This window comes from Cygnus olor, chromosome Z (assembly GCF_009769625.2).
Source record: "Cygnus olor isolate bCygOlo1 chromosome Z, bCygOlo1.pri.v2, whole genome shotgun sequence".
In the NCBI taxonomy this organism is placed as follows: domain Eukaryota; kingdom Metazoa; phylum Chordata; class Aves; order Anseriformes; family Anatidae; genus Cygnus; species Cygnus olor.
Window position 1 is genome coordinate 71,369,035 of NC_049198.1, and position 16,794 is coordinate 71,385,828.

At 42.9% G+C, this 16,794-nt stretch overlaps 1 protein-coding gene across 7 annotated transcripts in view; it reads right to left on the minus strand.

Annotated features, from left to right (window-relative positions):
- The window catches only part of PALM2AKAP2 (PALM2 and AKAP2 fusion), a 253,654-nt gene that overhangs the window by 148,692 nt on the left and 88,168 nt on the right, over nucleotides 1-16,794 (minus strand). For all 7 annotated transcript variants that reach the window (XM_040540362.1, XM_040540360.1, XM_040540358.1 and 4 more), the window contains exon 4: nucleotides 129-243. In XM_040540362.1, the coding sequence (XP_040396296.1) occupies nucleotides 129-243 (115 nt within the window). The remainder of the gene's footprint in view (nucleotides 1-128; nucleotides 244-16,794) is intronic.

The window sequence follows — 16,794 nt, forward strand, 5'->3', positions numbered from 1 at the left end:
TCTGTAACTGGCCACAGCCTTCCTGTAAATGTTAAATTATAACTGCTATTTTGAATCAGTTCTAACAGTCTACCTTGATTTCAATCTATGCCCCAAGTGTCTTTTTTTTTTTTTTTTTTTGTAAATACCTTTTGCAAGTTGTCAAAGGATTTCTCAGTCTCCTTTAGCTTCTCCAAAATGATTTGTTCTTTGGCAGATATTTGGGATTCCTCACTTTCTAATTTCTGTATTTCTTGTTCCAGCCTGTGGAAGACATACAAACATGCACATACACACAAAAACAAAACATGTAATAACTATTTTGTTGAGCTGTAGTTGCCTAGGTATCAATTAGCATTTCAAATGTTATCAGGAACACCTTTCATACTTGTTATTCACAACTGACTTTCAGGAACATGAAGGTCATGTAAATTGTTTGTAAAATAGATCTATTCAAGACAAAAACAATACATCTCTTATTATGCGCTTCTGCGAAAATATGTGCAGTTTAACTAAAAATATACCTCACTTAAAAATATACCTTCGCCCTGATTCCTGTAACATCTCTTAGATGCACACTTTCATTTTAGAAGCTTCAGTACTGAATATAACCATAAAAATTCAGTAATGATTAGAGGAATGGGTATCTTTTACTGTCACCACACTACAGACAATGGAACTGGAAACAGCTGTTGGAAGCTGACAGTCAACCAGTTGTATTGGGAGTTATTCTAGAACCTGTACTTTGTCCACTTTCCAAAACAAAACCCATGGGTTGGTGCTTTCTTCTAGGACAGCCAAAAGCCTTGGATATCTGTCCATGCTTCATGCTGTTACTAGATGGTACTGAGGACCCTAGGGGCTTCACATAACAAAATACACAGGGTGTACAGAAAATAGTTTTATTCTTTCAGGCAGCAAGCATTAAGCACTCTTCTTGATCTTGTCGCTATCTAAGAGCATTCACTTCTTAAGATGTGATTCATTCTGATTTGGCATATACTTTAACCAGAAACATGCGGGGTTAGATTCTCCATTACTTTAACTCAAACCTCCTTTTATTGCCATAATTTATACCAGTAATATGAAGCAATATTGTCTTTTTTTTTTTTTTTTTCCCTTCTATTTTTAGGTATACCACTATCTCTATTTTCTTACTTTTTGCCAAAAATAAAAAGGAAAAAAAGAAAGGATCTGTAAAATTTGAGCTCAGATGAATACTTTCAGTTACCTAAGACTTCAAACAGTTACCTTTTGCCTTCGAAATGAGCTGTAGCTGCTCACAGCTTGTTGGACCATACTTCTGTGAAACATTGTCCAGTATTTGCACAAAGAGAGGCAGCCCTTCCTTATCCACAGCTCCTTGCTCCTGCCTTTCTGCCACCATTTCCCATGTGAATGATCAGGGCACTGATCCAGTCTAAAGTGACATATTTTTGCTCTTCCTTAACCCTGCTTGGCGCAGGGCTTCGTTAATGCTTGTTCAATTAGAAGGCAGAGGGCAAGGAGAAAGCAACCATGCACAGACAGACAGGGAAGGATTGCTCCTCTCAGGGGCTTGACGGCTTGGGTTGTTTGTGAAATTAATATGTCTAAATATAGATGCAGGGGTCTAACTCTCAGGCACCCACCTGGGAAATTTTTCCCTACTTTCTGGTTGTGCAAGGACAAAAGATGCATGGCACTTGCTGAGAATGCTTTAGATTAGAGGGAAGTCAAAGAGTTGCAGCCTCAAATTGTTGTGGATTGAAAAAAAGGCAGATTTTGCTCTCTTGAAGTATGCCAATAATGAACAACCTCAAATTCCTCATAGTTTGTCAAACTGCCTAGTTTCTTTCTCAAAAGAAACCCCCTAATGTCCAAATAGAAATGACCTAATTTTAGTGATTTTAAAAAGCGCTGTTGGAAACTCGAGTTCCAATCCACTTCATGTTTTCTCCAAATTAATACAAAAAGTTTAAGAATGCAAAATATTTTGTTCTGCTGAAATGGAACAGTTTGATATGGGGTGAATTTTTCAGAGCGAAAGCTTTCAAAAATACCATTTCATCTCAAGTTTTCTTCCCAGAATTTTTATTTTTAATAGCTATTGAAGTGAAAAGATCATTTGTCACTGAGGTCAGCCAAGGCCACACTCATACTTAATGAATTTAGAAGTCAACAGAAAGGTGTCTTCTTTTCCTTCCCTGTTCCTGCGAGTGATTAGTACATTCATGTATGTTTATACCTCACTGATAAAGGCACCTGAATTATTCTGTTCTGATGAGGTTACATTGTTGAGCTGTGTGAGTGGGGGTTTATTGGTATGTTTCTTTTTTTCCTAAGTGAATTGCTCAGCAGCATTTCCAGAGTACCTATTGTATAGCCTGGTGCACTTTGCTAGTCATGTGATCAAGGAGGAGACTGGAAAATGGGAGTGTGTAGAAGTCACCACCAACAAAATACATGGGAAGAAAGAGGTTCTATTTCTTTCAAATGAGCTGGACAGTAGTTAATCATTTATGACAATGAAAACACTGAGTATATGTGGAGTAAGGCAACTCATTTGATGTGGATAAGACTGTAAATGCATGAAGACCCCTTGCAACTTGAGGTGATCATAAACATGTTTATTTTTATTTTTATTATTTTTTTTGTGCACTGGTTCAAAACTGTGGAAGTTTTGTCACGAATTGTTTGTACTTCCAAGAAAAGTTTGCTTTCAGACATGCACATGCACATATGCTCATGCACTTGTATATGCACACTCAGTGTTTGCTCAGATTTAATATTTCTTACTTTCTATCTATCTGCTTTTTGTAGTTGTTTTTACTTGTTTGTGTCCCTTTTAACCTTCCCTTCTGGTTTATTTCTTCAAATTCTGCTTCATTCATGTCAAACTACTGTTGTCATTAAAAAAAGTTGTGCAAATGAAACATTACATTACCCTATTCTGATGACATTTCTTTCCCCTGACTTTTCTTCCATTCCTTCTAAAAGCAGTAATAACAGCAACTTGTTAAAGAGAGAAGGAATTGAGACGTAGCTGCCAGCATCTAGAGACTTGGGTAGAGCTGATAGGGACACAGATCTCCTATGTGACACTGAGTAAGAATGCATAAAACCACAAACCTTAAGTGCAAATTGCCCTTCTTCCACTGAAATCTGTGCAAGCAGACTGAGAGTCACCTAGGTCCTGTGTAAAAAAGGTCTAGTACTGGAAAAATTGACAGAGCCAGCTAAAATACTGAATTCGTAGTCGTGGCAGGAAAAATATGGATCATTCAGCAGTGTTCAGCTAGAAAGTACCATGTTACACAGCACAGGGATCATTTACCTAACATTAATATCTACAGGAGGTTGTTTTATTCCTTTCGCTCATTTTTTATACAACTTTCAGCCATAATCTTTAGGTTTAAAGGCTGAGGTAATGTTGCTAGGGTACCAGAGGTAACAGAAATACCCGGGATCACAGTTTCTATGTTGTATATATTCATTAGTAAACTACCTAGGCATCATGGACCTCACTGGAAAATATTTCTTTAGTAGGCACCTAGAGTCTTCACTATCTCCTTTAGGCTGCCTATTTGCATAGGAGCCAGCAATGCAAAAATTAAAATCATTATACAAACTGAAAGTTGGTTTGCGCCCTTTATTTTTTTTTTTTACTTAAATATCATACCACTAAAATTGCCAAGGGACAATGAGAAATGCCTGCTGTTTTAGTAACAAGATACAACAGACACATGCAAATTTGGCCTGAGAAACAAAAGCACTAATGTCACATCAGTTTTGGGCAGCATGCCATATAATGTTCTAAACAGCAATAAATCCATCAGAGTACACATTTGCACGCACATACATATACAAAGTCCTTACATTCTTCCTGTGTAAGCCTGCTAAATATTCAATAATGTCCCTTTCTTCAAGCCCAGTTTAAAAAGGATGTGTTTTAATTGTCATTTGACACCTGGTAAGGAAACCCTGTAATTCCCTTCTTCCTGGCTTCTTAGCAGATTTCAGGCTATAGTTTGAAAGACAGCCATAACAATTAAGCCACCAAATAAACAACTACAGCATCAGGAGTGCTGTAGAGAATAAATATGAAAGAAAATGGAGCTCGAGATGGAATAGAAGTGGTGTAAAATGAGCCATTAGTATTGCTGTTTCTTGGTCCGAGTAGTTTTCTGATTACTAGGATCTGCTCAAATGTTGCCAAAAGGAGAAAAAATGGTTGTGTAGCTGTGAGTTGGTTTGTCATGGGTAGTTCTTCACACTAGATGTACACAGAGCCCTGTTTCCCCAGATACCACGGGAAGAAAGAGGGGAGATTTTGTCACTCAGAAACCTAAATGTACCAGGCCTCTGGGCTGTCTGGGTTATGAAAACCATATAGTATCCCATGTGTTGCTTGGACTCTGCACCAAGAATAATGGTCATTAAACCCAGTAGAGCCACCTGGCCCTGTTTACGGCGATGTCCCACTATGAAATGGAAGAAATTCTGAGCAGAATCATTCAATACTGCAGGGGAGGAGGGTGCACACCTGTCAAAGAAGTCTGGTCTGTGCCTGGTGGGATTTCAGCTGGTGTCAGCAGGGTGCGCAGTCACATTTCTGAGAGAAGAGGGGAAAGATGCGAGTGAACTTTCCTGCAGAGACACTGTGATCAGGGACCAAACTTGCTCTTGGTGAGCACAGAAAACTCTTTAATTCAGGTGACAAATGAGGGCATTGAGCAGGGAGAGCTAAGTGGTAAAGAGGGAGGAGAGGTTTGATACTGTGGTGTACGTACAGGTACATTTATGTTTGCATTCAGTATTCAGCAAACATTATGGGCTCAGCTTAGTGCTTCAGTCTGAAGGGAGTGAATGGGTTATCTCTAGGTGAAGGATTTCATCTGTTTCCCATGCTAAGATGTTGAAACCCATGGATTTGGGCTCCTCTCTGATGAAAGGCAGAGTCTGCTGCAGTAAAAGGTGCCTTGGGAGGGACCCTGAGCAGTATCCTCAGGGCACTTAGACAGCTGTGTGGATCCACAGTCCTTGCAACAAGAACACAGACCTCAAGTAAGCAGCACCATGCCTGAGGACAACATAGCCTCCTCTGTCCAGATCATCAGCTCTGGCACACACATGCTCTCTGGAAATAACTGCATTTGGGAGAAATGCTGTTTCCCAGCAGTGTTTTTTTTTTTTTTGGGGGGTGGGATGGTAACAGCATTATAAGCGGGGAGAACAGTGTCAGGTTTAAAGACCAGTTCCTTAGCCCCTACTAGCTCTGCATGATGGGTTGCACCCCACAACCTGAGGAATACTCATGCCATTTCTGTAGTGAAGAAAGAGGCATAATAGAAATGTCTGTGGCACACACACTGATGTGTCAGTGGAAAAAAGAACATTAATCAGCATGAATAAGGAAAATATACAAGTATTCAGAACTTATGAGGAAAACAGGAAAGACTTAATCAGAGTAAACACTCAAAGGGAAAAGGTAACGGATGCGTATGTAGAGTGGGGGATGGCTCAGCTGCAAAGTGTGTATTTTGCTTTTGCTTGACTGACAACCCAAATCAACCTGGTATAAAAGGCACAAAGAAGTCATGGGTCTGTACATCAATAATTAGTGCCGCGTCTCTCAGAGCTGAAAATCTGAGGTGTTACACGTGGTATTAAAATGACAGATTCGCAAGCAGAGAACTGGAACAAACCCCTCTGATGCTTACTATACAGAAAGTTGAACACCAAGTTCAGGGAGACTTGGGCCTGCCAGTAGGGATGAATCTGATCTCTGCTCAGACTCAGTATGCATCTAGCCCTCATGAAGCTTTTGACCACAGAGCAAAACCAGAAAGTGTGGAAGTCTTCCTTCTCTTATGGGCAACTGAAACTTAACATGCAGGGTCCATCTTTCCGAAAGCACAAAGCCATGTGCCTTTTACTGCAGTGCAAAAGAGTGCTGGCTAAAATGCCCGACCCCACGGATGTCTTACTCCTACTTCTTAGTCACTATAAGGGATTTTTAGGGCAGCAGGGTAAACTACACCCATTCAGGATAACCTCAGAAAATTAACTTGCAAGGGAAAGAATGAGAGACTTTGAATCAGGGTGGGGAACAGGTTCCCTCTGCAAGATGTGCAAAGTCTTGCATCTGGGTTCTGTAAACCAACACAAACAGGGAAGATATGAGGAACTGTACCCTAAATCCCAATCCAGAACCTCTGCCCTTGATGTTCTTCCTACACCCATATCAACTGCCAGATGTCAGTAACCTGGCTATAAACCAAGAAATGGGTCCATTTACTTATATGCCCCAGCCATGAACACCACCCTTCTGCTGTAGCAGAGTGGGAAATCACTAACTAATACCTGGTTTATTTTCAGCATTGGCTTCATTTTCTTAGCAAACACTGGCAGGGGTGCTACAACCAGGTGTAACATCTGTGGATATCTCTGTGTATCTACATGTGGCTAGTGCTGATGGTGAAAAAAAATGGTTGATTTCAGGTCTGCTGCAGGATCTGAAATGGGATTCCAGAGTTGAGCAATTTGGTGCCTCTTAGTTTAGTCTTTCTGCAGAGCTCATCCTTTTTGAACAGCTCACCCTCAAAGAGGAAAGCTGGAAGTGCACATCTTATGATTTCCAAAAAGGTGTTGTTTACAGAGTGCAGCTGATAATCAAGAGCAGCAAACTTAATTAGCCTCTTTGAAAAGGCAAAGCCTCCATGACTGGAATGACTGGGAATACATTATCACTAATCGATACTTAAAAATGAGATTCAGGCATGATGCTGAATGAGTTGCTCTGGAAATCTATATGTATCTTCCTGGGTACATAGGAAGGGAAACCATTCCTTTCACCAGGCAAAAGTTACATCCCAGTGCCAGCTGAAGTCTGCGTAACTCCACCTGTTGTTTACCATAGATGTGTACATGCACATGAACAGAAAGCAAGCTATGTATTCATATTTTACATCTGACTGATTTAGGACCAGGTTAGACCCTGCTATGTTAACCAAATCAAGGCCAGCAAGTCAAGTATTGGCCATAGGATTTCTTCAGCTAAACATGATGAGCTGTAAAACCCAACAATCTTTATCCTGAGTTAACAAATTGTTGCCTGTTCTGGATGTAGAATGTTTTGTGGAGAGCATTGATCTGGAATTGCCAAAGTTATATGGCTGAGTCCTTTCCTTCCCAAAGAAACACCAAGTTGGTGTACTAATTTATGTCAGTGGTTTTTAATTTGTCATTTTTTTTTCATTGCCTGTTTTTTCCCTGTTTTAGAAGCCTATTATATCTCATTCCAGTATCACCTTCTCATATGACCTTAATAATCTGCTTCTTGCCCCCATGGTATTTACAGCCCACACCTGTTCGTAGACATTTAGAAATATGAATCTTCCAAGGCCAGGTTCTTCCAGTCTACTTCAAGCAGATGTCTCCAGCCTGCATGAGGTTACAACCTCAAAGCTACCCAGGCTACACTGACCTGCCCCAAGGAGAGGGCCCACCACTGGCTGGAAATTGGTGATTCACCGTGTCTCGGATGCTTGCCCTCACAGGGGAGCACCACATTGCTTGACACTCCTTTGGGAAATGGAGTTGGAAAAAAAAATTCTTTGGTCTGAACTCAGCCCCCTGGCCAGTCACCAAGGAGGTGAAAGAGCCAGGAGTCTTCTTACTCTCCTCTCACCTGCTTGCACCTGAGCTCTTTGGTCTGAAAGTTCCCATTTGCGCTCCTGACCAGGCTCCATAGAGGACCTGGCAGATCTTAACGAGTTCCTTTATCTCCCTGAGCGGCTGAGTAAAGACCCTGGTAGCTTAACCCACCCCAGCAGAGCCTGGCTCTCCTCTTGGAGCACCTGTGCTTAGAGCAATTAGCAGCACAATCGCCCTGGTTTCTTGGCCCAGCTCTGTCAACTGAAAAAAGGTATTCAGGCTCCTCCCAGTGAAGCACGGTTTTGTGTCATTGCTTCACCATTGCTATTGCTTTCTCTTCTCTCAGCCCTGAGAAAGGACAGGCATGTGGTTCCCCTCCACACCAAGCCCTGTATGCGGAGGTATGCACCCAGAGACTAGAAAAGCAACACAGGTGTGGCCAGCTCTGTGAAAAACAGCTTGCTGAGATGTTGCAGCTATGCACATGAAAATTCATTTCAGTTTAGTAACAGATGCCAGCAGCTCAGCTGTACTGTGGGCTGCATTATTTGTAGCTTGGGTGAGGCTCAAGGAATAAAGGGAGAGCAACTGAGGGATGACTTTAGAGCGCCCCTCCTTCCGTAGTGCAGCAGGGCTGGCTGGGTTAGAGTGGGTGCACAACCCAAATGCACGCTTGGCTTTATGCAGCACCCACACCAGCAGCTGCCAAGGAAGAAGGGTGTTTGTGTGCCGCTCCTACACATACCAGTGCAGTGGGGATACACATTTGGTTACCTAGCAGCATTGAGAGGGAAGGCAGGGAGGCTAGAAAAGGGCACAGGTTTTACCTCCACCTTGCTCTTTAATGAAGAGAAGTAAAAAAAATATGAAAGTTATTTGCCCTGAAGAGGTTGCAGCCCTCCATGTACAGGCAAGTAAACTATTTTTTTGTCCCCGATTTACAAAGCCAGCTGAGCAGCAAACCTGAATCCTTTGTGTCGCAGCAGAGTGGCCACAAGGACAGCCTCTCAGCCAGCTGGTGCAAGGTGGGCTCTGTAAACTCCAGGTGAAGTGGTTGTCCACAGTAGAAACTTGGGCAAGTGTTGGTTGTTTATTTTCTATCCTTATTAAAAATTACAGCTGCTTCTGGAGGGGCCATGCCAGAAACACAATAAACTTCAGCAAGCTTGGATGCTGCACCAAAAAGTGAAATGCATTGGGCCACCAGGAAGCCTGTACACCCGCCTGTGGAGAGATTCCTCCCCTGCTTATTTTAGCACTCCTTATCCCACCTACCCTACAGGTAGATCAGGTACCTGCTGCCACATAGGCTCCAACTTGCTGTCCAAGGGACCACTCTTTTCTTAAATTCAGTGGTGAGGTTTGGTGGTGGCTGCTGGAGGGCTGAGGCACCCTCAACAATTGTTTGGGGTTTAACTGCTTTTCTGACAAGCAGCAACCATACTGGGACAAACTCTCAAAAGCAGAAAGGTCGTTGAGCAATCAGGGAGCTGGAGAAATGCCACAGCCAACAGAGGAATGTTGATGCTAGGGCTGAGCTAGCATCAACAGCCCCAGCACACCGATACTGTTTTCTGCTGATACAGTGCAGGGGAGCAGAGGACAGAAAAACAAGCTCTGAATCAAGCCTGCCCATCTCCTTGTCCATTCCTTTTCTTCCACTTTTTCTCTTTCCTTTCCTTCCTTCCTACTGCTTGCTGCATCCCCTCATTCCTGGGTCCCTGGTGGACCCATCTGTTCACCACCCCAGCTCCACTGGTTATTTCTCCAGTTATAACACCCTAGTTCCTATTAAAACATTATTCCCATGTGCACTGTCTCCTCATTGTTCGTTCTTTGCCTTTCTTCTCACCTTCAAATAAGACAAACACATTCACATTTGACCATTCACTCCTATCTGCTGGCTGGCTCCCTTGTTGCTTTCGCGAAAGGTTATACACCTCAGTAAAGAAAGATTCAGAGCACAGGGGACCATGATTCACAGGGGACCAACACCCTTCCAGCTTCTAGGGTGAAGCCTGATAAAAGTATGCATTTATAAAAGTTATAGAAAGGGTAAAATCTAAACACCGTCTGCAACTGATGAGAACAGCCACACTTCAAGGGAGGGAGTCCTTGTGTCCTCAAGTGTAGTAATATGTTATACATAACTATATCTAAATGTATATATGATATAAAGTGTTTTATAACATGCTATAAAATATATTATAATTTATAAGATATGATGCATAGATGTAACAGCCTAAAAATTATCATTTTCTTTCTGTTGCATTTCTGCTTGCCATAACCACTGGGAAATGATGCACCAATGCAGCCACTGATGTTGAGAGATGTCTGAAGCAATGGGCACCTTGTCAGTAGAGTGCAGGTTTCAATCTGTGTATAGGAGACCTTTCACCTGAAAAGGCCTGGGCAAAACTTTATGAGTCCACCAGAGTCAAGAGAGTTAATGGATTTTTGAGACACTTGGCATTGTTTCCCCCCCCTCTATGCTTCCTTGCGGTGTGCTTGTGGCTGTTTTGCTCAGAGGGCAGCACTGGGGCGCAGCAGGACGATGGATCAGGACCACTGCACGCAGGCGCTCCCTGGGCTGTTCTGGTCTCTGGTTCTGACCACCCAAGGAGAAGCAGCAGGAGCCTGTGTTACTCAGCCCCTTCGCGCAGATGCTCAGCAAAGACATTTTAACAGTGCCATACAAAAACCTGTATGAATGAATGTGTGCAGACTTTCTGAGGAGAAGATAATTTTACACACCTAGTAACTGACCTAACAAAAAGTCATCTCTGTAGCCAATATACATATAGCAGAAGAAAGTATGTGCTACTGTTTTTCCCTGTTGCGAAGCACAATTCCTTTTGACACGTATTTTTCTTGTTGTGCTCAGTTTATAGTGACAATTCTTTCCATCTGTCTTGAGCCAAAGATTTTATTTTATTTTTATTATTATTTTTCTTTTACTCTTAGTGATATAAATATTTTTGATGTAAATATTATTCTTCCTCTGATCTACCTATTACTTAGATTGCCTAGGATGGATGCTAAGACATGTCTGTGGTTACATCAGTATTTGTTTGTCTCTCTGCAGTGCAAGTGCTCACATGGTGCTTAGCAAACTCAGGATCTTTGTTCTGTTGATAAATACAGTAATGGCACAGCTGTGAAATAAAAAAGATATCATGGACAATTTTAATTTTCCGAGTATGCTGATAAGATGCTGAAGTCCTTTATTTACATGAAGAAATACATTCAGTTTTCGGTATGGGTCTCTTTGCAAGTGTTGTACTTTTGAAGAAATTATTTGAAATTATGCACTGAACTCCACTGTAATATCTCTGCTCTGACTGTTTGCACATGGTGTCTAACTAAACACGAGAACCAACAAACACGGTATTACTTTAATGCCCATTCAAGTTGATGAGAAGATTAATGGAAATTTAAGGTGAGTATATGCTTGTTGTTAATATACATGTTGGATTTATGACAGTCCAAGCCTAACCAGGAGTGCCTGAGGGACCACCTTAAAATGCTCTGATTTGAATTTTTGCACTAATATATATACATGCAAGTATATGCAGACTAATTGAAGGACAAGCTTTTTTCTGGAACAGGCTGCTCGTTTTTCCTCTTGTGGATATTCCTTGTCACTCCTTGAATTCCTGCACAGGTATGCTCCACGCCAGGCTCCGGATCTCTCTGGCTCTGCTCAGAGTTACAGCAGCTTGTTCTTCACTGCCCACAAACCAGGTTTTTACTCCCATCCCATACGGGATGTTTTGAACCCCTCCATATCCCCATCATGTCTGGCTCTTAGCAATTTAGGAGCAAATGGCTCTTTCGTATGGCTATTGATTATCTCTGAAACGCTGCAATAGCTGTTTATTGGAAGAGAAATGTTGTCAAAGAAGCAAGCATGGGCTAGAGCTGCTTTATCCCTGCTGTAGCCTCCAGAAAATCACCTTGCCTGCCTGTTTCACTGTCTTGATCCAATACATTTTGCCAATCCTATATGGTCCAATCATACTTCAGACCATGTTTCTCCCAGGCAGATATGTTAGCTATTATTATTAATTCCAGATAGCTGTGTACATGTGAGGTTTCTAGGATCTTGGTTTGGCTTGAGTCATATAGGCTTCTAATGACTGCATGGGCTTTTTAGTGGATTTCTGGTGCAAACAAATAAATATCTATTCACTTTCTTTATGAATATTCTGCAGTGGTTGCCTAAAACTTGCTGTTGCAAGGAAGATAGTGCCTTTAAATCTATTTATTGGCTTAAGAAGTGCTGCCCTGCACCCAGCACTCTGACCTAAATCACCCTGTGTGATTGATGGAATGTAGTCAAGGAATAGGTGTCTGAGAGTAACGCAGAAAATGAAAATGAGCTCCAGAGAATTCAGGCTGCTACACAGAAAACGTGCAAACCCATCCAGAGGTGTTATAATTGGTGTGATGACACCTTCCCTCTATCTTGGCCATCATGTGGCTGTTAAAGCCCAACTACTTTACTATGATGGAGAGCTGCAGCTTACAGAGTTCACATCTGCCTTGCTCTGACCTTTTGTACTCAACCTTTCCTTGCCTTTTGTGTTGGACTTTAGTCACGGACTGCCTGAACCTGTAAACACCTTCAGCAGGCCCCGACAAAGGGAGCTAGGTGGGTATGTGCGGCTGTAAATCAGCGTGCCTTAGGCACTGAGCTTTACTAGGTCCCTTTAAAAATTCCCCATATTATGTGTCCCTCGCAGATACACAAATGCATTCCCCTGTGTGTCTGCCAAGAGCAGAACAGGGACAGAAGCGACGTGGTGGGGCAGGAAGGGAACACCCAGTAGGAGCTGTTGCTTGTTTTGTTTGCTTCTTGTCGCAAACAGTTCCTTGGACTTGAGCGCTGCAAATCTATCCTTTGCTGTCATTCACTTGCAGGAACTCACAGTCCATTTTTCTAGGGTGAAGGCTGGTGCGAGGCGAGGACTGTGTCCTCTGGGAATGGACAGCCTGTCATGCACCACCAGCAACGAGCGAGGCACCAGGTTGCTGCTGCCCTGACCTGCTTCGTGGTCTGAGCTACACTACAGCTCTCACTGATTTATTTTTTTTTAATTGTATTTCTTTGTTTTGTTTTGTTTGTTTTGTTTTGTTTTGCTTATTTATTTGTGCTTGGTGGCAAACATCCCTGCACTACCAGAAAGCGTCGGAACAAACATAACCTCAACGGGGAGGGATTTCGCCCTGGTGGGACAACCCCAAGGTTATCCAAAGTGCTCCTGTGGAGGCAAATCAAGCCAATCAGGAAGCCCCTAGAACCGCGGGCTGTGTTTGGCTTGTTGTTTCCACCCTGAGACATTTCCTGCTATTGTTCTCGTCATTTTCTCTGAGTGTCTGTGGGGCCATTGGGTGGTGCTGCTACTGCCGGTAAGGGATTTGGGGAGACCTCCTGTCCTTGTGGGCACACGAGGAGCTTGGTGCTGTTCCTCTCACAAACTCCCAGCACGAATTTCCAGCATACAAGTGCAAGGAAGGTGGGACCGAGGTGATAACTGGATCTTGGTTAGCAAAGCAAAGTGCTTTTCCCACTGGCTGTGCTCAGGAACAGGCAAGAATGAAATCATGTGATAAAACAATGAATGAGTTTTGGCTGGAGAAGTTGCTTACCACCCCAGGAGAAGCAGAGGGTGGGTGGGTGGCAGGAGCAGCAAGTCTGGGATTTACTGAGAGCTGTAGAAAGCTGAGGAAATTTGGGATGTGTTTTGGAAATGGACTGCCTTAGTTTTAACTGTTGTCTAGAGCCTGATTTTCTCTTCTCAGGAATACAGGAGGTTATCTGCAATGGCTCTATTCCATCCCAATGCCCGTATCTTACTGTCTTGCTTTCATCAGAGGCATCTCACAAGCTTTTACTGCAGTGGGAGGGATGGAGAAGAGCAGGGTGCTGCACATCCTGTGCTCTGGTGTCGGCTGGAGGTCACACCAAACCAGCTCCTACACCCCGACCAGAGGGTATTTGGTCCTTTCGTTTTCATACACAGTACCAGAATTCCCCATCCTGAGGAGAAACTATGAGATGAAATTCTTGTGCAGAAAACATTAAAAAAGTCTGCAGAGAGATACTTCCTTGGAAGTGTTGTATCATTTCTGAGCTGCATGAGCAAGAAGAGCCAGCTACACAGCTGTACGAATGAAGAAATGAGTGGGGAAAAGAGATCTGAAATCGATCAGGACTTACTTTTCTAGCCCTTTGTTCCACATTAGCCAGCATCAGCCACACCTGAGTCATTGCTGTCTGATCACTCTTGGTGCTGCAGTGCGAATAAAAAAGGACATGAGCCTAACAACATGGCCATGTCCTCCTTTTCATTTTCCACCACGGATCATAAGTCCCCCCTGCTGCCTCATGGAAAGTTGGAACTAGGCTTGATTTTAATTGTGGGAAGCTGAAAAGTTTGTCTTCACTTTGCACTGAATGTTTGTGGTAAGAGTCAGCTGACAGCTTCCTGCCTGCGTGGGTCTTAGCCGGGTGAAATTCTTGACCTCTGGACTTCCCAAGAGCCACACAAGTTCCAAGTCAGGATAAAGCAGACATCTGGGCCAAGTCAGTTCAGGGAGAGAAAAACAGCCAGTACAACACCTGCAGCCTAGGGTGAGATAGGAAAGGGATTACTTTCCTTTTCAGAAGAGCCTCTGAAAGTACGCCAGGGTCTACATTTTGATGGTTGGCCCATGGGTGTTTATAGGGCTTAGCAGAAAGATGGCACAGGACTGCGCTTCTGAGAGCAAATATCATAGAAGACACCTCAAAATATCTAGCAGTGAGGGTAACTCCTACTTTCTAATAAATTTCTTTGTTTAAAATAAATTTTGCCTGCAACAACCTGAGGAAACCAAGCATAGCCTGATGGGTTCCTGTCTACGATCCCAGAAGATCCTTGTAACCTCAAGGGGCTGGTTCACTTTGTCGTGTTTCAGTGGATCCCATGACTACATAAAACACCCTCCCAGTGGTTTCACCTGTGGGAACAACTGCAATGCCAGAAACAGGGGTGTTGAGTGACTGAGTGGGAAGAGGAACAGGTCTGTAACACACCTCTAGAAATTCCTGCTACATAACTAGGGAAAAGAGATTAAAATTTTGTAGGTCTTTCCAAAAGCCTTAACGATTCACTGAAGGGTTTTTTTAGTCTAATAGTGATCTTAAGGATACTGGCCTGAAGAAAATCTCAGCTGAGTCTCAGCAAACCTATGAGTATTCTTAGCTTTACCCACCACATTCATTTCCTCTTCTCCTTTCCATGCCCGCTATGTTTTTACATTGGCATTTGAACAATGCATTCACGAAAAGCAAGTTCTTGTAAGAATTGGCAATAACGAGTGTGAGACCATGGTGAAAGTCTGCTCAGATTTATAGAGCTGGCAGAATATTTTCATTTGCTTCGTCTAAAATTTCACAGCAATATAAGACCAAGAGGAGAGGTGTCGCAGATGCCCGTGTTATTTAAAGAGGCTATGTTCCATTTCCAAGTTTGTTGATGGAGCTAAATGCACACACCCTAAGGGGTGTATGAAGTTAAGAACTTACCAACCAGTTTCTGGTACCAAGTTCCAAAAGATGCAAATAGACACCTTCATGGACTTACAAGACTTAGAAGTGATAGAGGTGCTCTTGAAAATGGGATGCAGGTACTTCTGAAATTTTATCTCCTCCGATTTCCATGCCAACTGGGGTATAATTATGAACATTTATTGTTTGAAGGGGCTTATCTATGGATTTTTATGGTTGAAGTGATATAGCACTACATGATGGAGCACTACTGGAAGCCATGAATTCCAACAGGAGAGTTAAACAGGCATTAAACTGAAGGTACGTATATAGTTCCAGTAGTTTGAATAGAAGAACTGATGGACTTGGATATAAGTACATATAGGTGTGTATGTCTGACTTCAGGCTTAAAAGGGTAATGACAATCTGTAGAAAGAGCACAAATGTAAGACTGTTGTCCCAGTCCTTCAAAATGGGCAGACCAAAAATGAAAATAAACTGAACTAAATTACCTTAGTAATGCCTTAATTCAAATAAAGCATAGAAGCTGACAGCAGCAACCATATTCAGGGATGTGGAATGGCATCAGTTACATTACCTTTACCACTAGATGAGGGCAGCTGGAAGCAAAGACCGCCGAGATGACTGGCCAAGGGGCTGGCAGGTTAGTCTCCAAGCACCAGATGGACACCACCAACTGTCTAAATGCTTTCTCCCTCACTTGTAATTGGCCTCATTTGTGGCTGAGCTCCCTGGCTCTGCCTGCAGTTCTCAGTTCTGCTGTTGGCAGCCACCTTGGCACACACCCTGCAGCCAGCGTGCAAGCTCCCATCGGTGTGACAGTCCCTGCAGGAACCGTGCCTTTACTGGTCATGCCCTACTCTAACAACATTTCTCATTAGCAGTGTAAAACACCCACGGCACCATTTCTTTCCATCCTGCTTTTTTTTTTTTTTTTTTTTTTTTTTTTGTATTCATGTCAGCTGTTGTGACCAGTCACAAAGGGATATTTTGTGAAGTTGGTGCAGAACTGCTGGTATTTGACATCTTACACTATGTTAATATTGGTAAGTAGGAGTTGAGTCATCTAGATACGCAGATTTGTGCTCAAATCAATTGCATCTATAAATCTCCCTGGCTTCTTCCCATGGATTCAACCCCAAACTAAGGCCTTCTGGCTATAGGGGTGCTCTGGTTGCTGCATGACTCCTCCTATGTGGCTGGGACTTGCAGAAGCAAGATCAGAAACTCCTCTTACAGAAATCCTACTTTTACTTGTGCCTGTCTTCTTCCCTGGAATGTCCTCTTTGGGAAGTATCCAAGTGTTGAAGCCAGTAAGTCATTGAAAAGCTCCATTTCTGTAAAACTAGGGAATCTGGGAACAACCTCATGCTGAACTCCAAAGAATTTGGTGTGGATTGGTTTGTAGAAGGACACAAACCATCACTTGTCCAAGGTGGTTTGCCTGCTTCAGGCTAATTTTAAGTGGTATGAGGTTTGAGCCTGAAGATGAGAGGAACATTTACTTGCCTTGGAAAGACTGGTCATGCAGCAACCACCTCTGTGACTGCACAGCCCAGGAGGTGACTGCTGTCATGCACAGGGCTCAGTGGCAGTGTTAGCGTTGGTGTCACGTAGGAGGG